General features: G+C 41.5%; 1 protein-coding gene across 4 annotated transcripts in view; it reads left to right on the top strand.

The window, feature by feature from the left end:
* The window catches only part of zmiz1a (zinc finger, MIZ-type containing 1a), a 113,042-nt gene that overhangs the window by 70,670 nt on the left and 20,129 nt on the right, over nucleotides 1–22,243 (top strand). For 2 of the 4 annotated variants that reach the window (XM_079472911.1, XM_079472910.1), the window contains 3 exons: nucleotides 5,660–5,779; nucleotides 9,910–10,023; nucleotides 14,669–14,774. In XM_079472911.1, the coding sequence (XP_079329037.1) occupies nucleotides 5,711–5,779; nucleotides 9,910–10,023; nucleotides 14,669–14,774 (289 nt within the window). In that variant the 5' untranslated portion in view covers nucleotides 5,660–5,710. Of the gene's footprint in view, nucleotides 1–5,659; nucleotides 5,780–9,909; nucleotides 10,024–14,668; nucleotides 14,775–19,228; nucleotides 19,369–20,784; nucleotides 20,900–22,243 lie in introns of those variants that run through there. The other 2 variants (XM_079472912.1, XM_079472913.1) reach the window with 2 other exon arrangements.

Genomic DNA, 22,243 nt, shown 5'->3' with positions numbered 1-22,243 from the left:
CGATGATGGAGGTGACCAAAATAGCAATGATCATATAACTTGCGCTTCTAATGTGACAGAAACAAACTGAGTTACTGTAGTTGTGAACAGCTGTGCTACATAGTTTTGCCTTATCTGTTGGCACAACAACATTTGGATAAATCTTTTAAGTATTTATAGACAGATATATAAGTATTTTTTAGATGCCTGTTTGGTGTTTAGTTGTAAAAACATGCTGAATGAGGAATGCAACATTTCTATTTTATATTTGCTGCATCACATATACATGCATTATAATGGCCACCCCACTTTACACACAGTAATAGGAATGTGCATTTGCCGTCAGAAAACATGCATCAGTCGACCACTAATTAAAATAGTATGTTAGTTCAGAGGAGGTTGTGGTGGGGGGGTGGTCCGCCGCAGCATGTCCCCTCCCGTCTCCAATCAGCCCACAGATGGGCTGCACCAACCTTCTGTTCCAGCAGGGATCCCAACAGATCAGAGCTCTGAACAAATAATGCGAGAGACACAGGTAGAAAAAGAGAGAAAGAACAAATTAAAGTGAGCTGGAAGAAAGGAGACGACGAGAGAGTGAAGGATGAGGTAAAGGGACAGAAAAGCAGACTCGAGTCGGTGGCTAAGTGTCTTGTGACCAGAATGAAACAGAAAGCCTGAGGCAGATGTAAAGAGTAAAGAAAAACGGAGGGGGGGGTCTTGTAGAAAAAGGAAAAGGGGGAGTCGATTTAAGAGTAAGAGGAAGGTAGAGTGAGTGAAAGAAATAAATAGAGAGTGCGAGAGGAAGAGAGAGAGAGAGAGAGGGAGACGGAGGGGGGGATTTGGTGGGCCTGTGCGGGCGTGTTGATTGGCTTGTATGAAAACACATGACTGCAGTGGGGAGCCTCTTGCTCAGGGTGAGTGGCTCTGCTTCAGACCAAACCACATTAGATGAAATGAATCCATTCCCCAGCCTGTTAAAGGAGCGTGCTGTCCGGGTTCCGGAGAGAGAGAGAGACAGAGAGAGAGAGAGAGAAGGAAGGAAGGAGGAGGGGTGGATTGAGTGGCAGGAGGGAATGGGGGAGCAAGAGAGGAAAAGGAAAGATGGGGGCAGGAGGAGGCCAGTGTACACACACACACACACTGGGTGCTGGAGTCTGCTCGGGAGATTACTGCACATTTTAGGTCAGGACAATAGAGAGCAGTGGAGAGCCTTTACGCTGCCTTTCTAGATTCACATAACAAATGCTGCCTTGTGCTGTCTGCGGGGGCTGCTGTCCAGCTCACCGCTTCTTGTTGAACACACACACGCTTACTGAAATGGGCTCTGATCTCCTCAAACAGATTTATTAACAGAACAATGGTTGTGTGGTTGGTCATTCTTTATTAATTATATGTTTGGAGTTTTATGTGTAATAATGAATAAGCTGACAAAACAATTAAGGGAAGTATGATTGTTGGTTGGCATTTTATGTTATTGCATTCGATAAGAAAATATCAAGCCAAGCACTATCCTTTACCAGGATAGCACAAGCACGCTTCTGAAAGAGTTTGTCAAGGTAAATAAGGTTGTGAGTTTTTTATGGGACACGTTTACATAGTGGAACTAACCAGTTAAATTGCATAAACTACGAAAAATATTCTTGAAAAATAGGGATAGTTCCCCCAGTGTGAACATTCTGTCGTTTGTTTTTGCGCTAATGCCGTTTAAAACTTGTATATGAATTTAGAGATGTCCCTGTGGTTTTGTATCTGTACAGTGGAAGCCAATGAGGTCCCATATTGATTGTTTACCAACATTCTTCGAAATATCTTCTTTTGTGTTCTGCATAAAAACGAAAGTCATACATGTTTAAAATAAAAGATTTTAAATTCTACAAATTGGTGATGGAGCTTTAACTATCTAAAAATTCATAACCAGGGTAATTTTGTTTGTTGCAGCCACGTAAACCCATAGTGACTACCACAGTTACCTTATGCTTCTCTAAATGGTTTGAGATAGTGTTGTTGTATATCTTCAGTGGCGAATCGATCAGAGCAGGAGACAGACTCCCTGTTTTTCAGCTCCGGCAGTCACATCAACAGGTGCTGAGAAACTCTCCCTCTTTTTCCCTCTGCGGGCGATCTGATCTCAGTCTGACTGCACTCTGATCAGCCGAGCTGAAAGCGAGCAGGTCCCACTGGTCTTAGCATCAGACGGAACACCCACAGACCGCCCACAATTTATTTACTGAAGTGTTTTGTGGATAAAAATGGCACGAGCTTGTTGACATCACCACTTCTATGATTGGTTGTAGTTGCCATAAATTGTATTAAGTTCTTTGACTCGATGGCAAGTATATCTAGATCACTGATGGTATTTATAGAGGGCTACCTTTGGAAAGAAAGTCAAGCGTGAATGGAAATGCAAAACTCACTCATGCGACATGTGTCTGATTATGAAGAGATATTTCCTTCTGCGTCTCTGTCTCTCTCAGCCCTCTGCATAACCCCACCTTTCCAAAGATTAAACATAATGTCTTTCCACTGTATTTTTATACTCCACTCCACTACTCAGCTTTTGTTTTTGTTCTGACAGTATGAATTATGTCTAGTCCTTTTCATTTGATAGGATTTATCGTTTGTGCTTTTTTTAAAAAGTTTGTTCTGTACTCTGCTGATTTGCTCGGTAATATTTGAAAATCACAACCATATCTCATTTTGGGGTTGACAATATCAAGTAAATAAAATACTGTGATGTATAATGCTAAAGCCGTTGTTTCAGAGTATTTTGTCAATGTCTGTTTATTTTTTGCACTTTGTGAGCTCCTAAACTATGAACCCATCAATCAAAACCGTATTTTGCAGTGATACATGATACATAAAATAATCAAGAACTGTATGTCAATTGCTTGAAACGTCCCGTTTTTTGTTACACATGCAGTGAGCTACACTTTTCATTTAGTAAGTACTCTGAACTCAGATTTAATAGCTACACTTAGGTGTTGAGTTTTGTTTAAAATATTCACATTTCTTATGTAAAACACCTGCTTATGTAAAATCGATTTCTATCATATTTCGTGGTTATGTCCAAATGATAACCATCTCGTAATTTTTGGCCATTATGACATTTAAACTCTTACACTTGTGGTGTAAACATGTCTAAGAGCACACATATCATATCCCGGGAGCTTTCCAAATAGCAAAGATAACAGTAAAATGAATATTTTTTAGGATATGCGGCAAGAACAATTAAGTGTTGTAATGTTGCCAGCGTGGTCAAGCATCCAACTTAACACTTTCCGTTTGGATCAGCTCCACTATCAGCTTCTGCTTAGAGTTTGTTTTCATTGAGGTAGTTGGTGTGTTATATAACTGCTGTTTTTCTTGCATGAGGGGTGAGTGAAAGAGAGAGAGGATGTGTGAGCAAGCTGTGAGGACTGTAGGCACTGCTTTACGGCTCCCTGACGTCATAGATCAGGACGTTCACCAGCCGCTGTAATGATGTTTTCATGTCATCATTGCACTCTTGAAGCTTGCAGTTTGCACACCAAACAAAGCCGACTCACAACCCCCCTCTTCTTTCACCGCTGGTAGCTGGAGGTGAGACTGACAGGGGGGTAAGGAGGGAAATAGTTAATCAATAGCCACAAGGTCAGACAGGAGAGCTGCTGGTTTGAGCGTTCTCTGTTAGTGGGTTGACGCAGAGGATTTGTAGCGCTTGTAAAGGCTTAAAGGAACACTCAGCAGTTATTGTGGTGCAGCTGATCTGATGGTCAGGGTGGGTGTGCTGCAGTGACAGTGTAAGAGAGAGAGAGACACCTGCTGGCCTTTGACCGTCTTTGCAGCTACAGGGGCGAGCTATGTTGTCATTTTGATTGAACCCTTTTTATTAACTTTCAGCTTGATGTGTGGTGTTGCAATGTTAACCCAAGCAATCTTACTTTGAAGTAATTTTTAGATTTCACGTTTGATGATTGAGGCTATATATTTTGTATTATTTATTGTATTTATTTCATTTTAGGCGCAAATTCAAAAATGAAGTTATGCTTTAAATAATATATTTTTACTGTTTTACAAAAATCATTTCATATTTTATATAGGGCTGTGCAAATAATCGTAATCTATTTTCATTTTTTATTTTGGCTTCCAACAGTTGTGAAAACAAAATAATCGTGGTAAAACTATTATTGCAACATTCAGTTTAGCAAAATATGTCTCATTTCTTTATATACGTTTTGTATTATTTATTTGACTGTGTCGCACTAGTGTTTACGGCGGTTTGTACCACAAAGAGAGTATAGCAATTGCAAGTTCACATTAAATTGTTTTAAATACATTCTAAGGCAAACCTCTTCAAAAATAGATCATCTGTCTCTTACATATGCACTATGTTAGCATAAAACATGTGTTTTTATGTTGTATTAACTGTTTCTCTGAAGGCCGTGCGGGTTCAGTCAGTGGAGGAAGGAGGATTGACAGTGTGATATGATCACCACCTCTGCTAGCATGAGCACAAGGCAAAAAGCATATAGAGAAAACAACAACAGCTCTTTACTGAAAGCTGCACCTGTTAAGAAAACAAAGCATCATCTTTGTGCAATTACTGCCTGTCAGTTCAGTTTGTGACAAAACATTTTGTAGTGTTTACATATTATTACAGCATAATATAATTAAATAGAAGTTTAATTTGTTTCATAAGATTTTTCATTGTTTCACAATGCAAATTGTGAAAAGCGCTATATAATAAAAATGGAATTGAATTGAATAAGATTCAAGTTAAAAAAAACTTTTAAGGTGAATAAGCAGCTCGTCTCGTGTCTCCTCTAGTCTGGTGGGATAAGTGTCTTTGCACACCCCTCATTTTAATACAGATCTTTAGTCTACTTCAAGTCTGGCCCTATGTCACCTCATCTTACATTCTTCTTATTTAGCCTTGAGAAAGCCTTTTAATACCTATCTCGACATCACTTCCTAAAATGCACAGATCGCTTTAACATATAGAGCAGTGCTATCTCCTTAGAGGCAAAGATGCTATCACACTAGCTGTCACTCCCTGCGGTCATGCATGTCTGGCTTTTTGTACACTAGGAATTTCTATAAGTAATAGCAGTAAACTGTTCAGATCATAGTCCCGACACTCATTTTCCCAACAGTTAATCCTACCGCGTACTCCACGTCGCGAGTTACGGCACCGACCACAGCACCCTGTATTTATTTGCCGGCCGACGCAACTGTAAATCATCCCGCGGCGGCTAAATTGATAACCTTGAATGTAAGGCCCTGATACCTTTAACAGCGTGTAATAGACACGCCGATGGGGTTCAAGCTTAACAGAGGACTGCAAAGCTGATTCGAGTGTAATTGGTCACAATGTCGCCGCCCAAAACACACACACTGCTCTTATCCAGGCGTACTGTGAATGTGAAACCCATTGTTATTGAGTTTGTTTTGTGTGCACTTGTGAGAAACTCAAGGAGGAATGTAACTCAAGTTACACCTGACCTTCTGTTTCACAGCGATGGCATGAGCAGGAAAGATGTATAGGAGCTCTCCTTCTCACCCTCTGCAGAAATGTCATCCGAACGCCGGTTGTCTTTCAGAGCTTCATTGAGCGTGTGAGGAGATCACAGGTCTGCTGAAGTGCTCTCTCGTTTTTCTCTCAGCCTCTGACATTCTTTCCTGTTCTTGTCTGTTTTTCCAGCGAGAAGAACTTTAATGGCTTCCAGGTAGAGAGGAGGAGGCAGCAGTCAAGATGAACTCGATTCCTTCCATGGACAGGCACATACAGCAGACCAATGACAGGCTGCTGTGCATCAAACAGGTGAGATATAACAACGGTAAAAAAATAAAATGATGTACGGAAAAAACAGGTTTGTTTCATAAACCCATTTTAATGATTGTATGAGCATCCAGTCTGTAGGGTCTCTCACTTCCTCTAGTGTTTTTAAGCTTGTTTTGTATAAGGTGCAAAACACGGTTAGGTCCTGATCCCGTGTCCCCCTCGGCTGTTTAACAAGCATCCCATCAGTAAAAATCTCATTCCTCAGTAACCTCTGTACTTACACATACAAGTAGACGTGACCCAAGGCGACGTCTTGTGATTCTTGTGATAATTATAACGCCCTGTGTAGGTGTGACACGGAATGTCTCTCAACAGCTTCATATCATTTTACATGCCAATCTGTGAACAGAGAGTACTGGATTTTTCACATCGGCACAGATTTCTGGCTTTGTTGTTTCTGTCTCAATTAGGCGAGTCGTGGTGCTAATAAGATCATGTCGACAGCACGTTCGAATCCATTGAAATTCTGAGCCCGTTTAATTGGTTATAAATGGCATGTGTTAAATTTGTTTTGCATGCCAGGGTCCGATTAAACCTAAAGACAAAACACAATCAATTGCCGCTCATTAATTACATTGATATCGAAGCATTAAGTGTGGTGAGGGCCGTCCACTGTAAGATCCTGTTAAACAGAGAAATAACAGACTTACATTTGTAGGGGGCGATTGAGGTGGAACAGAGGTTGGCGGGTTAACCATAGCGGGTACAAATCTGTAGCAAAACAAAGTGCACTTTATCGCCCCAGCACGTTTTCCAATCCAAGCTGTGAAAAGTTGATAATCTCTCGATCAGACCGGGTCTTTCCGTCCTGTCCCATTTCCTCCTGTCATTCCGTCACTCATTCATACGCGCTCCTGTCACACAGCCTATTCTTCCCTCAGCTTTACTCAATTGGTTATAATGACAGATGTGTAAAACATTATGTCCAATCTCACGTCTAACAAACACCCACACGAACCGATCGGCGTGTTGTAATTGTAACGTCGATCAAATGGGCCATGTTCTCTCTTGTATACGCTCTCCACCCTCTCTCACATCGCCATCTGACTTTCATTTCCTGAGCTCCTCATACAGAACTCCCCTGTTTTCCCAGCACGGGCTTCCTCACCAGCGGTTAAAGCTTGCACGCTGAGCAGCCAATAGCTGTCAATCACACGAAATGAGATACTAGACTATCTGAGAGGAAAAGACTGACATCACAATCAAGTCAAGTCAAACTGATGCATCATGATGAATAGCATACATCCACTCAAGAATAAAGTTTTACTACGGTAAAATGCTAAACAACATCGTACTAGTACATTTTAAATGTCATATTGTGTTAAAAAGAATCTGTGGATGTGTAAGTCTCGCTTAATGTTGTTAAATGAACAGCCAGCCATAATTATACAGTACTGTACTGATTATACTGTATGTCTAAGTACACGTAATGTGGTCTTTGAATGAGACTTGCGATGACGTGTCAGGGAGTGAGTCAGATGTTAATTCGGTAACTGATCTGGTTGATTCAGTGAATGATTCATTTGAATAATTTAAACTATTAGCATTTGACTGTGATTTGACCGATTCATTAAAAGGACCGGCTCGTGAGTCCCGTATCACCAAGACAGCTAGTGATCATGCTCTTTATTTGTTTTGTGTCTACACAATAGGAACATGTTTTGCTTTCGTTACGACGAAGAGACAGATCCTCTTTATCACTTTCAATTTAGATTACACGCTCACAGAAATGATATTTTTTATTCGCTGTGTCAGTAAATAGTGGTTAGATCACTTTCGTCTCACTTCTTTTGAAGCAAAAAAGAAACAGCTTTTTTATTCAGACTATTTACTTTCCAGTGCAAGATAAGCAGTTGTTTAGGGCGGATCAAGACAATTTACTAGACAGGGAACGGCCCTGTCAAGATGATGATGAGGAATTTAGTGATGGGAAATAATATGTGAAACACGCAACAGTGGCCCAGTTTAATTAGAAACTCTTTCTTTTCCTTTTCATCGTGAGCAAGAAGAAATTATCATTCACATGGAACGTGAATACAAATGTGCGCTGATGTTGACTAGTATTCTGATGCTGGAGGAGGCGTTTGTTCATGGTTCATGTCCCGTGTAGAACTGATGAAATGAGCTCATGTTCAGGGATTTCTTCTCATAGATTAGCTGCTGAGAGGAATTACCCTGAATATTTCAAGACCTTACCTGTTTTTTTCTTGTATTTTAGCATGCTGAATGTAGTTAAATGAATATAGTTCAAACAAAAATGAAAATTCCGTCGTCATTTACTGTTTTAAAACCTGTATACATTTCTTTGTTCTGCCAAACACAAAAGAAGATATTTCGAAGAATGTCAAGAACCAAGCTGATCTCACCTCCCATTGACCTACTAAGACCGTAAATGGGGAACGAGATCTGTTTGGTTACTGACATTCTTCGAAATAACTTTCTCTGTGTTCATCAGAACAAAGAAATGTATACAGGTTTGGAACAATCTGAAGGTGAGTAAATGGTGACAGAAGTTTTATTTTTGGGTACACTTTCCCTTCAAATTATTTCAAGATTAAAGAGCTTAATTTAAGTTTCAATTACTTAAAGGGAAAGTTTACCCAAAAATGAAAATTCTCTTATAATTTTATCTCTTTCAATATGTTACAAAACTATATAAAATCTGCCAAAGAAGGATATTTGGAGGTATTTGTAACCAAATAGTTCTTGGGCACTATTGACATCCATGGTAGAGGAAAAAACTACTATGGTTGTCAATGGTGGTCCAGAACTGTTTGGTTTTTCACATTCTTCAAAATATCTCTCTCTGTGTTCAACAGAACAAAAATAAATATATAGTGTTGGAACAACTTGAGAGTGAATAAATGAAATGAGCAAGGCACTTAACCCTCTCAAAAAGAGTGAGAAATGTTGTTTGTTATGTGTGTAGATGATCAGTCCTGGTCCAGAGAACACAGAATTGGTTTGCGATGGAGGAGGCCTGTCCGGAGACCTGGTGTGTCTTGCATTAGAAAGGTCGAGAGCTAAAACCTGTGTTCTGTCCAGTATAAAGTTAGCTTTGCTGACACTGACTGCCCACCATCACAACGGCATGCGTTTCATACCTCCTGAACACCCCTGTTTCCATCCCACATTCCTGATAATCGTGTGGTCAGGATGAAAATCAGAATGTACGCTTTAACAAAGAATTGGCTCCCTCAAAATGGAGATTTTTTTCGACCAGCCTTTTGTGGCAAAGGGGGAATGTTCACTGCCCACATATTCCTTACGCTGTGCAGGATTTACTCAGCAGGGTTCTGCAGCAGTAGACATTGGCTCTTTGTCAGATGAGCTCTTTGTCAACACACACACACCAAAGCGACCCATTCAAATGGCGACCTCTGCCGCCCTCGGAAGACAATGGTGCTTCCTCGCTGCGAGCGCGGAAGAGGAGGTGTCTGTCCGTCGGAATATAATGGTCTTCAAAGTGTGCAGTCTCCTTTTCTGTTGCAGCCAAACAGGGATAAAGTGTTTATGCACAGATTGCCTGTTTGTTAACATTTCTTGTCGTGTCTTGTGCGCCACCAGTTGGTAGAGATTTCGTGTGTGGGGTGGGGGGGTTGATCCTGAAGGGAGGATAAACAACCTCGCTCAATAAATAAAAAAAGAATAAGCCTCTTCATTCAATTTTGCCACAAAGCACCCCCTCTTGTGTGCGCCTTATTGGCCAGCCTGCTTGACTATTGCTTTCAGAGGTGCAGATCTGTTACATCTTAAAGGACAAAAGATGATGAAGAGTCTGGATTAGGAGGTGCTGCTGTGTTGTGAGGAGGCCTTGAAGCACACTGAGGTCTTTGTCAGGAGGGTGAATCTGGCCCAGAATGCACAGCTGCGTTCAGACCAGGAGGCCTTGGGTTACCCGGTGGCTTTTTTGTCAGACGCACCCTTAAAATGCTGGTGGTATGAATAAAATATACATTACAGTGACCAAAATGGTGTTTGGATTTGTACATATTTTGCTTCAAATTCGAATACACGTTACGTTACTGTATATGTAATATACAAAGGTTTTGTCTGTTTTACATCAATGATAACTATGCAACCTTTTTTGATTTGTTCTCTTCAAACAGCACTTACAGAATCCTGCCAATTTCCAGACGGCGGCCACAGAGCTACTGGACTGGTGCGGTGACCCACGAGCCTTCCAGCGGCCCTTTGAGCAAAGCCTGATGGGATGTTTGACGGTAAGAGCAGCTGCTTAAATCTTGTCCTCATGTCAGGGGCCATTGACGAAGGTTAAAGCAACAGTCACGCTTCATGTGTCCCTCTGCCCACCCGTCTCTCTCTCTCTCTGTCAGTTTCTTCTCTTTCATAACCACACCGATCATCTGCAGAAATATAATAATATTTTATATATATATTTTATATATATATACCTTTGCTAATTGATATCCACTGGATGTCTTTTATTCCAGCATTCTGGCTAGACCTCTAGAATTAAATGTTCTCGATGAATCCATGAGTTAGAGCTATTGAAATAAATGTCAACAAAGTAATTGTTGTTCTGTAAATAAACCTTGAGATTAAATCTCTCTTTGTTACCTATTGAGCTATATTATGTACATGAAGAAACTGCGTAGCATGAGAACTTCCTCCAAATGCATCAGTGAAAGCTGTACTGTCTATATGCATTAGAAGAGAAACGTGACTGTCTAGCAAGAAAATACTCATTTGGTCCCCCAGAATGTTCATCTGGCCACCCCTTGGTGCAGAAACCCTCTAGATTTACTAAATCATGTGTGTGTCGATCCCTTTTTACCGTTTCCACACCTCATGCATTCTGACTGAAGGATGTGAAGTGGGTGTGTTCTGGATATCGTAATCAAAAGAATGTCAGCTGACAGATGTGGGCACCTCGTACATATTTCCCTTCAGGCAGCAGGTAGCTCTCCGTTCTCGGCAGATACAGAGTTTGCCATTGTCTCTGTGCGTCACAGTATCAGCACTCAGCCAAATGATAAATGACATCTCCAAACTGTCAGTAGCTTTACTGATGACAACTATCTCCGCCGTCCCACTGTCTTTTCTTTTCAGTCCCTGTTTATCCGCATTGGTCGGCTCTCTCTTTCGCTGTGGAGAGAAATAAACGGGTCATTGGTTTGTTTCTCATGGATTGCATGCCACTGTTCCCGCGTCCTCAGCCCTGCAGCAAAAACGTAAAAGAGTAGATCTGTGTGGTTCAGTGACCCAAACTTTTCTGTTGAATCACTTAATATTTCGGGCCCATGTTTGAGAAAAGAGATTAGGCAGAAAAGGCTTATGAGAGGGTGCGTTTCTGAACGCCGGTGGAATCTATACCAGCCCTCATGGCAGCCTGCCTGGCTCCTGCATTTGGCAAGCGCAGCTGCAGAAGGGAAATTAAAGTTTGGCAGAAGCACAGCAAATGCCGCCTGTCCAAAATCCAAAAAGTAGAGGACAAAAATATCTCTACATTTTCTTTTTTAGAGATGCTGTTCATCTGGTACAAAAATCCTGTTAAGCCATCAGAACATTATTCGTCCATTAAACCAGGAATGAGGTCTGCCGGCGCAGGTTTAATTTGTCGCTTTTGTTGTGCCGCTTTGGTAGCAGATGTGTGACAGTTTATGATTAAAAGGAGTTAGTTTTGCACCCTGTGTGGAGCATAAATTGAGCGGCAGGTACTGAGTGTTAAGAATTTAGAAAGGTTAGCTTGTGGATAAATGCAGGGCACAGCTGCAGCAGCGTGATACACGAATCATTAAAGATCATGCGGCACTGGAGAGATTTTAGAGCAACAAATATTACAACGTATGTTAAATGCCTCTCTCATGCCATATTTGATGATGTCCTTTGGACAATAAAATAATAAATAGTGAAAATGATAGATGATTAGAAACAGAATGTAGCAAACATGTTTCAGAAAATTCTCTTTTAATAAATCTATTACCCTTAATACCAACTATAATACTATAGAAATTTCCAACACGAGATTCGAACCCACAACCTCTTGGACCATTTGGAGGATTGCGGTTTATCATTTACATTTATTCATTTGGCAGACGCTTTTATCTAAAGCGACTTACAAGTCGTTTTTTTTTTGTTACATTAGGCCACAGCTGACCCCCGAGGTGTGGGGGGTCGTGCCGAGGAACCCGAGGGTAGCTTTCAGAGCTTCTAACATTAAATGGGCCCATCCCCGAACGGGCTGAAATGAGAGCTTAGAGCAAAAATAACAGAAAAACGATGTATTTGAAAAACAGATAGCATAAGTAGGAATGAAGGCAAGAATATAGTTTTTGTCAAGTAATGCAGAACGCGTTACATATGGTCAGAATAGTTTAATATGAGAAAGATACAATGTCACAAGCACAGTCAACTTTGAATAAGTAATTCTCAAAATATCACCCCAAAAATAAAAAATCAGTTCGGACACTTCTGTGTGGCACGGTCCAAAGATCATACAAGCGGAGCTTTGAAGAAAATAGACCACTTTTGTCAAATAAGCAGCAACAGAAACGTTTTTCCGAGCTTTACTATGGAGTGAAAACTTGCATTTGTGAATTACAGTGTGTGAATGTAGATCTTTTACGTGCATTTGTTTGAGGTTAAGATACTGTTTTCACTCCATACTTTCAAGTAATGAACCGAATGTTAGAAAATTACTAACAAGGCATCAATGGAATCGGCACGGACTAGGAGGAATAATGTTTGAAACGAATTTCAGACAAACTTTCAAGAGTTAAAAGAAATTATTTAAAAACCGTCATATCTCATGAACGCTAGGGTTAATGCTGTCTTGAAACTTCACGTGTATGTCCTTGTAATTCAATGACGCATACCAACTTTGGTGCAGATATATAATACAATTCAAAAGACATTAGGACTATATTCTAAATTGCAGACAGGCCGTTGAGAAAAAACTGGACATGAAATATTTTATTGGCTCATTTTTACCGAATGCAGACCTTCCGTGAGGAAAAAGCTGTTTACTTTCGGTTCTAAGGTAAGGAACGGCATTCAAACAGGCAATTTGGTTTAATAATTTGTCAAAATATTGTCATATACAGTATGTTATTAAAAAACATGGTCAAAAAACTGGTTGCCGTGTGTTATTAGTTTTGAGCGGTTGTTATTTGGGAATAACGAACCTGCAAATGTTGTGACTGGCCAATCAGAATCAAGCATTCCAATGAGCCGGGTAATACATTTAATTACAGACCACTTGGCAAGATGTAAACACTGGTCCAAAAGCACTTTTAGTCTTACACATATAATGAAATCTTAAAGATAACCGTTTAACATTTTGATTGTTATAAATGTTTTATTGATTGTATTTTGTTCAAATGTTTGTGTAATGTTTGAAAACCGAAGGTCTTCTTACTGTGTGTTCACACCGAGCGCGAATGAGGCGTCAAGCGCGAGTGTTTTACATGTTAAGTCAATGCAAAGACGCGATAGACACGCGTGCGGCGCGAATAGCGCGAATGAGGTGGCGCGAATGAGGTGGCGCGAATGATGTGGCGCGAATGACGCGAATGACGCGAATCGCGCGAGTTGAAAAATCTGAACTTTGGCGAAAATTCGCGCCGCGTTAACCAATCAGGCGCCTGCTCGAGTAGTGACGTAGACGACGTAGCGAGCAGAGGCAGAAATAAAAGACAAGCTCATCTCAGTGTGTGGACACCCGGAGCTATATGATACGTGTTCAAAAAATAGGAATAAAAAGGATCTTGCTTGGAAGAAAGTGAGTGCGGAGGTCGGAGAATCCGGTAAATTGTAAAAACAATTTCGTGAAGCGAATTTCACTCGCGAATGACGCGAATAGCGCAAATGACGCGAATTTCACACGCGAATAGCGCGAATGACGCGAATGAAGCGAGTAAACACAAAATGTTCAAGCGTCAAACTACTCGCGAATAGCGCGTTTTTGACGCCTCATTCGCGCTCTATGTGAACACACAGTAAGACCGCCGTTGTTTACGTCCTATGAAGTGGTCTATACTGTAGCTATTTATTAAAAGGTTTATGCTACTAAAATCACAAAACTTGCTTTAATGAATTAATAAAACATTTATTTTGATAATAATAATTCATTTAAATTAATTTCGGTTATATGGCTTCAGCTTACAAAACATATATGACCTGCTCGGAAGTCAGATTCAAACACTACAGCGTTGGTTTTGTAATCTGTGTAGTAGCATTGTCACCACCTTTGTCTAATAGCTTTAGGGTTTTATTTACACGCTTCTGAGTTTTCCACGAAAGTCACGAGATGCTTTGACATAAGCCGGAGTTTTGAGTTCAATGGGGCAAGTGTGGGCTGTGGTCTCTGTGGATCAGGGCATTCAGAGAACAAACAGAGATGCCTGCGCCCCAGTCGCGAAGATCTCTGGGGAAAACTCATCAGTCGCGCCCCGCAAATATCAACACAGCCTTAACCCTGTTCTGCATCACTGGAGGTGGCTGTTTCATCTGCTAATACATTATTCATGCACTTGTATAAATATTTCACATGATTGCACTAAAAAAGGAAAATTGCTCTTTTATGAGTAGTTTTTGGAGAGATATTTGGTGTACAAGCAGGGAGGGGGGCTAGAACTGAGTGATGTGCACATGCCGCTGGTTCTCGTGTCTCTCGTGGGAGTCTGGGTTATATTTTCAAGGAAGCTTAATTGCATATAGCTCATGTAGACTATTGAAATATTAAATATCCTTAATGCTAAAGAGTGAGTTTAGAGCATTTCAAGCTTGTTTTTCCTTAGCGGGAGAACTGTGTGCAGTCGCACTGATTTCAATAATAGACACAAACACGTGCAGAAACAAGTACACAAAGACTCATTTTAATACACACCTGCTCTGTCCCCACAGGTTGTAAGCCGGGTTGCAGCACAGCAGGGTTTCGACTTGGACCTCGGCTATCGGCTCCTGGCCGTGTGCGCGGCCAACCGCGACAAGTTCACCCCGAAGTCCGCAGGTGAGGCCTCTATGTCCAGTTCTTTACGCGCCGTGTCTCCTCACTCATCATCGCTATTAAACCCAGAGAGCCACTCTGCTTGTAATGAATACACATTTCTCATTCAGCGACATGACAGGAAATCTTTTAATTATGGCATTATACGATCGCAGCGCACGGCCATGCATTAGCATCCGTTCACATTCCTTTGTCCGACACTCACCCATCTCCTTAAGACATCATGAGGCGATAACTTTGCAAGGCTGTCTTCTTCGCCCGTTTGACACGCGTGCTCCCAGCATGCCACAACCGCCTCCGCGTAATTCATTGATAAAGCACCATAGTTCACTTTCCAACAGTCATCCATCAGCAAAGCAGCATCGCTTTGTAATCAGCTCTGTTTGAAATCCTGACCTTCTCAGCCAAAGCTGAGTGTCCTGTTCTTGTACATTTGTCAAAGTGAACTGCGGATGGGCATCAGCCAAACAGAGATAGATGGTTGGCAATCTGTGGGCTTGAGGTGTGTGAGTGTACTTCATTTGAGAAAGGCCTGACACGGCTCGCTGTTTGGAATGAAGATAAACTGGATGTTTGAACCGTGGTTACTGTGGGACACCTTGGGTCCTCCAAAAAGGTTTTTCTTGTGTGTGTTCCTGCTATTGCGTTGCAGTATTACTATATTTACACAGTTACAGTGAATGTTTAGATTAGAGGTTTTTGACCTTTGGTTAATTGATGGTAAAGATTTACTGCCTAAAGAAACAGTTGACTCTATAGCAGCGGATTCATTTAGAGCAGCAGATGATAAAGAAATGGCTGGAAGCAGAAATGACTCAGACTTCCTCTCTCTCTGTGCATCATAGGGGCATCCATCTTACCTCAATCATAAGGGCGTCTGCTGCCCCAGACACAGAGACGACAGTGGCAGAGCTCAGTCTCATAAACCTGCTCTGTTCCATCCCTCTCATTTTCAGTCCTCCTCGATGCTACGCACTCTTCTTCGCTCTTTCTCTCTTTATCTGTCTCCATCACACAAACACACACACACACACACACACACAGAACCAGCAAAAAGAAAAAGACACACAGAGGATATATGTTGGGTGGGTCAGGGATAAAGTGCAGGCCCAGCGAAAAACCCAGTGACAGGCAGGATGGCGACAGAGGGGCGGCCACCCGACACCACGCGCCGGAGTTGAGCGTCTGGCTCACCCACAGACCGACACACCCACATTACACGATCAATGCACAATCAGTGGGCCGCGGAGAGGCAGTCGCTGCCTGCAGGATGGATCCGTCTTGTTTTGCTGTCTCTGTGATATACAATGCAGTTGACACCTGGCTGTGAGGATGGCCAAAAGTCAGCCACTTGCATCCAGAAATACTTTTTACAGGTCTCTCGTAAAGAAGATTGTTAAGCACCTGTAAAATTAATAAATGCCAGAAGGTACTTGTAAGTTTAAACAGTGGATATAGTCTAAGCTCTTGTTAATGTTACTTTAAAACAGTTATAGTGATATAAAACTATGTAAATTATGTTTGTACTTAAAGGTCCATTGTATGAAATTTAGCGGCATCTAGATAAAATATCTACAAAACGCTCTGTAGAGCCATTTGTCTGTTTAGGGCTACTGTTGAAACAACATGGCAAATTCCATGTATAGGGGACCCATGGCGTATGTAGATGGAAATAGCTCATTCTAAAGTAATAAAAACATAATGCTTCATTGTATAAGGTCTTTATACACCTCTGAAGACAGTTATGTATATTAAATTGCATTTCTGTCAATAGATCCTCCAAAACAATTGACACTGCACACTTAAGAGAAATTTGGCAATGGGGAAAAACAAGCACACGTGAAAGAATGAAGAAACTGAAGAATAGGTTTGGGTCATATTGTACACCATATCAAGATTAAGAAATAAACAAAATAGGAACTATTTAATTCACAAAGAAAACGAAGCCTCATTACTGTAATGCAAAGTGTATTGTATCGTCACTACTGAGAATAATTAAATTACAAAAAGAAATGTACAAATAAAACCGTAATGAGACTTTGGGGTAAAAGTGCTTAACTGTCATTACAATAATATTATAAAGCGGCCAATTAAAAATAGGCTTCATTTTCTCTATGTAAAATGTGATGTTTTCTTATTTAAAGGTAACATTTGACCTGGACATGTATTCGTACAATTCCTCAACTATATGCTCACACTTATTCATCAGTGACGAAAGAAAGATAGAATCAGTACTGTAGGCTACATAAATATCTGTTCCCGCTTCATACTATCCGATCACCATCTGATCTTCTGAAATGTGTTAGACATGTGTGTGTGAGGAAGTCTGTCAGGGTTTGCTGGTTTGTGAATACTGACCTCTCTGTCAGTGGGATTATCTGTCAGTATTAATCTGTGATTATGGGAATTATTTGTCCGCTGTGTGTGTGTGTGTTCCTACTGAGTCTGATCTGCTCCGCTTACATGCCACTGACAGACTTTTTAACCCAGGCTTTGGTTGGCACCCTGCTGCCAGTGCAATAAGATAATGACTTTGTACAGACACGGCTATGGGCACTAAAGAGAGAGATTTTAGACAAAGAAACGCTAAATACCTCATCAGAGATGACACTATTGGCCGTATGTTAACTATACGCAGCGTCACAATTGCATTTCCATAATATGCTGTCAGTCGCAACAGTCTGCTGTTTCAGATCAGCGTCAAATCTTTTCTTCTTCACATGTCGTGATGATATTAAATTGAGAGCACGGTAGTTGAGAGAGTGACAGCTGATGTGTTGGTCTATTAAGGCATGTTTCATACTTGTGCGCTCCATTCAAAAACCTCTCACTTAAACATTTTCTTAAAAAAGAAAAAAGTGCACTTGCCAAATCACGTTTGTGTCCGCACACAGGAACGGAGATTTGTTCCGAGTGAGATGTTGCGACAAGATAATTGCAAGGTGTGTCTCAACCCAAGTGTTTTTGAAGTCTGTTATAGAGCAGATTTGGCATAACGTGCAGAAGACATTAAGTACACAAATTTGAACAATGCTTTGGTTTTCTTATCTTTATTCAGCATTTAAAGAATTCATTTAAGGAAATCGCTGGCATCAGTTTCACAAACTCCATTGTTTTGTTCCCAAGCAAAAAACAGTGGTTAAGTATGTGTGCAATTTTGCATAGAGTTTTAATTGGCAGGTCAAAAAGTGTACAGTATAACACCCGCCGTCAGACAGTGATTTGCTTCCAGATTTAGTTTTGTGACTAAAACAAGAGCTTTAATGACAGGTTTACTCTCGAGCGATGCCGCCCTATTTTAATGATCAGTTCACTTTCAATGGAACTCCTATTCACGTTTTCGGCCCCAATTTGTCTGTGTTCACGGATGTAGTTGGTTGACGCACCTGCTTATCAACGTAAGTTTGACGCATTGGCTGTTCTCTGAACGTTGGAAGGGAAACCGACCTCTCAACTCAATGCTGCTCTACATAGAATGTCTGTCAGCAGGCTGTAAATCAGCCCAGCTGGAAGGCACGTCAAGAGAGCAACCAATCCGCCATGTCGAGGGTGGCGGATCACTTTCCAGAGCCCAGCTGTAATTCACATGTCACGTACATACGTGTGGTTTACAGAGAAGAGACAAGTGCAAATTCACAAGAAACTCAAGCCCGGGGACCTCCCCGTTGGTTTGAGAGACCACAAACCCTGCCCACCTCTCCTTCTGCCTACAGTTCTCGGTTAGCGCTTCAAAAATCTACTGTGTCTTTGAGCTACATCAAAGTATACAGTAGGTATTTAGTGGGTCACAATCTCCTCTGTTAATATCTATTGGTATCTATTTCACCAGTTTTCCGACAGATTCTGTTTTCATCTTCTGATGTAATCACTTCGCAACAGTTCAGTAATTTCCAGATGCTCCAGATATGCTTTTTTCTTCTAGAAACAAGGAGCCTTGTGCCTTTTCTTTTAGTTTAGTATACGGATGGTTTTTTATTACACTAGATTATTATCAGTGGCATCACACACTTTTGATTTTAGGCACCAGGGACAGTTCTTGCTCACTTTATGTTGGTGAGATAGTGTAAGATTTGTTCAAAGGGGGAAAATGATAGTTTTAGTGCAGACACGACCTATTATATATTGTTTGCAAAACTGCAAACACATTTTACAACCTCACATTGATCCAATTGAGACAATCAAATGCAGTTTCATATCATAAGCATTAAAACCTATAATCACGCAGCTTAGGGCTTAAGGATATGTATATATATATTTAAAGAAGCACTTGAAGGGCGCACATGCCTCTAGGTATCCATTACAAGTCTGCTTTAATGTTAAAAAGAGTAAAATGCAGAGCTGAAGAGCCATTTACTGTGTCGGTGGAGAGCTATGACTCACAGCTTTGTTAGTTAAAGGAAGCTCAAGTTCCTGTTTGAACCAGCTTCACCTCCTTTTTTCACGTAGCCTGTAGCCTTCACATGTCTTCTCATTTTCTCTGAGTTATTTCGCCCTCTCGTAGTGTGATATTAAAGGTATCCGTCACGCGCGCCGCTTCAATGCCGGCCGGAGAGACGCAGACAGCGCGCGCAGGGGCCCTGATGCATCGTGGTACATTGTAAGTCCTGTTTGGAAGCTTTAAAAGAATTACACGCACTTTGGGGCAAGTGGAAATTGTCGCGTGGGAAAAGCCCGCTCTTTATACTGTGCCGACTATGCCACGCTAATTCAAGGATTGAAGAATAGCTATTTATTAATTCATTAATGGAGCCGTGCTTTCGACGGCCCGGGGAAGTGCTGGATCTCTTTCTGATATTCAACACTTTTTGATGTGTGTAATTAGCAGTGTTAGCAAGTGTCAAGTTAGGCACTTAGCGTTAAAAGCTAACACGGTTTCCATTAATTTCACCATCGCTTGACACTCGGGAGAGACGCCCACCAGCCCCGGGCTTCATTAGCGCACGTGGTCTGATGGATTTATACATCACTGTCGTGTGATTAAGCGTTTCAATAGGCAGGATTCGTGCTTTGGTAGCAGTAATCGCGGGCTGCAAACACGGCTTAAACTGAATTGATTCGAGCTTGTTGTTTGCTCTCTCTGTCTATATCCTCTCCTGATGCTTTGGTCACGAGCCAAGATACAGCCTGTCTGCCTCTGCTATGATAGTCCCCGCCTCCCCCTTTGCAAGTTTGAAATGCGAGCCGCCCATCCTTCCCCCCTCCTTCCGCCTTTCTGGCATAGTGGATGTAGCACTGCATGAATGTATGTGTGTGTGTGTGTGTGTGTGTGTGGTTTCATTCATGTATCTGTGCATCCATGTCTAAGTAATAAGGCTCTTAGATAAAGGACCACAGAGCATGTGGACATCACTAACATCATACACGTGAGGTGAGATGAGATTTGCTGCTCTTTCTTTCTATTTTTTTTCTCTTCCCCTGCACCCCCCCCCCCTTTTTAACCCTTTTGAAACACAACGGGGTTGTTTCATGTTCAGTTTGTGGTTTCGCATTGCAGACCGTTTACAGGCATTTGATTTACCAGCACTGTGTGTCTGTGTACAGGTTTGCATGTACTTGTAAGGACCAGAGTGTCTTTAAAAAAATATCCTCACTAATATAGTCAAAAATTGACTAAGACTTCTAAATCGGCCATGTTTTTCTTTAAATCTAATAATGTTAAAGGTTTCTGTTGGGGGTTGTTTAGCTCTAGGGTTGGATGTAAACATCATTATCTTTGCATGAAAACCACTAATATATCTTCTAAGAACTCTCTCGCTTTCTCTCTCTGGGTGTGCGTGTGTGAAGTTTTCAAGCGCTTAACCTGATTCCCCGTGGGCTTCGTCTTCGAGCAGAGGAGCCAGGTATAGCAGGAGCCCATTAGCACAGAGCTCCATCTGTGATTGGCTTTGCACTGGAAACCCAGAGAGCGCTGCTGAATAATTGATGCGCATTGTGCAGTCGCTGGACAGGCGAAGAGAGAGAAAACAGAGAGCGCCAGGGTGCCCCTGAGAAACAGACAATCAGAGACAGAGATAGGGAGAGAGCTTGTAGATTTCTCTGGAGTTCACCTTTGCCTGCTGTTTAAATCCCATTTCTCTGTGCAATGAGAAGACTGCGATGAGAGGCACAGAGGCAGAGCTCGGCCGCTGGTAAGTCAGAGCGAGGCTGAACGCACGTGACATGTACAGTAGTCGGTGTTGGATTGTGTTGCAGATTGTGCTCTTGTGATGAAGGAATACATTTGCTCGTCCTCATGTCTTTTCAAAACTCGTGACTCCTTAGCGTCTACTTGATAGATATTTTTCATGCAATGAAAGTTAACGACTGCTAAGCAAGACTAGGCCATGTGGACTAGGTTTATGCTGCTTTTTGCTCTTGCTGTAGCTTGAAAGCTCCAGTCCCTATCCACCTTCATAGTGTGGAACAATGCAACTTCGTCTGCATTTTCGCGAATGGCTGTTATGCAAGATTGAATATAGCGAATAAAGTGTATAGACCATACGGACTCTTATTATGATGCTTTTTGGTGCTCTTTTTGTAGCTCGAAAGCTCCAGTCCCTATCCACTTTAATTGTGCGGAAAAGAGCAACTTGCTATTGCTGCTAGATTTAAAACAAACATGAGGAAGAGTAAACATTTTTTGGGAGTAAACGGTTTCTTTGACTGCATCCTTTCATCGAGCACAATGTGTGAGGTGCTGTGGATGAGGTTCTTCCCTGCACTTTTTACGTAATTGAACGGGGCTCATAAAGCGCATCTCCAAGTCCTGCACGTGATAGAGCTGTAACAGCTGACTGGATTTGACCTAGTTCCTTGTCTCCCACACACAGAAAAACACTCACACATAGAGGGTCAGAGTGGACTTGATTATATCCAGGAGGAGAGCTGACCTACTTGAGGCGCAGTGTTTTTGTCAGTCTTTTAGCAGTTTGACATGAGCCTGGCGACAGCATGGCTCCAACTGCTCAACCAGTTTAAAGGAGAATCCTCTCTTGCTCTGTGCATGGATAGTATTTGTTGCACATGCATGTTCTTTCTTTACAGTGCTGTAAATCATTGGAAAGAGGGCAGGTTTGCATTTAGGGTTCTGCAGGGACTGTTTATGGTTGGTGAGACATAGGAATGATTTAAAAAGGCAGGGGACTGTTATCTCCCTGAATGCATGACATGAATGAACTTGGGAATTTTTATTAGTGCTGGAATGTGTCCACCCTTTTACAACGTTCTCTACGCCCCTGTATATTTAGCTAGCAGAAACCTTGCTTCAACTGAGCGCTTTCTACAATATGTCCCGGATCTTAACACAACGTTTATAGTTGGATGTGTTTGTGACTGCAAAGATGCTTTAAATGCCATCCTATTAAGGATAATAGGCCGCTGGAGGTAAAATCTACAGTTGTTGTTCAACTAAAGTTTAGGTTTATTCTCTTAGTCTCAGAGTTTGAATTGATGGGGGAATAAACAATGGTTTGCTATAATCAAGATCCTGCTGT

Source organism: Barbatula barbatula (genome assembly GCF_947034865.1).
Source record: "Barbatula barbatula genome assembly, chromosome: 14".
In the NCBI taxonomy this organism is placed as follows: Eukaryota; Metazoa; Chordata; class Actinopteri; order Cypriniformes; family Nemacheilidae; genus Barbatula; species Barbatula barbatula.
The sequence above is the reverse complement of the archived record's forward strand: the minus strand, read 5'-3'. Positions and strand labels throughout refer to the sequence as shown.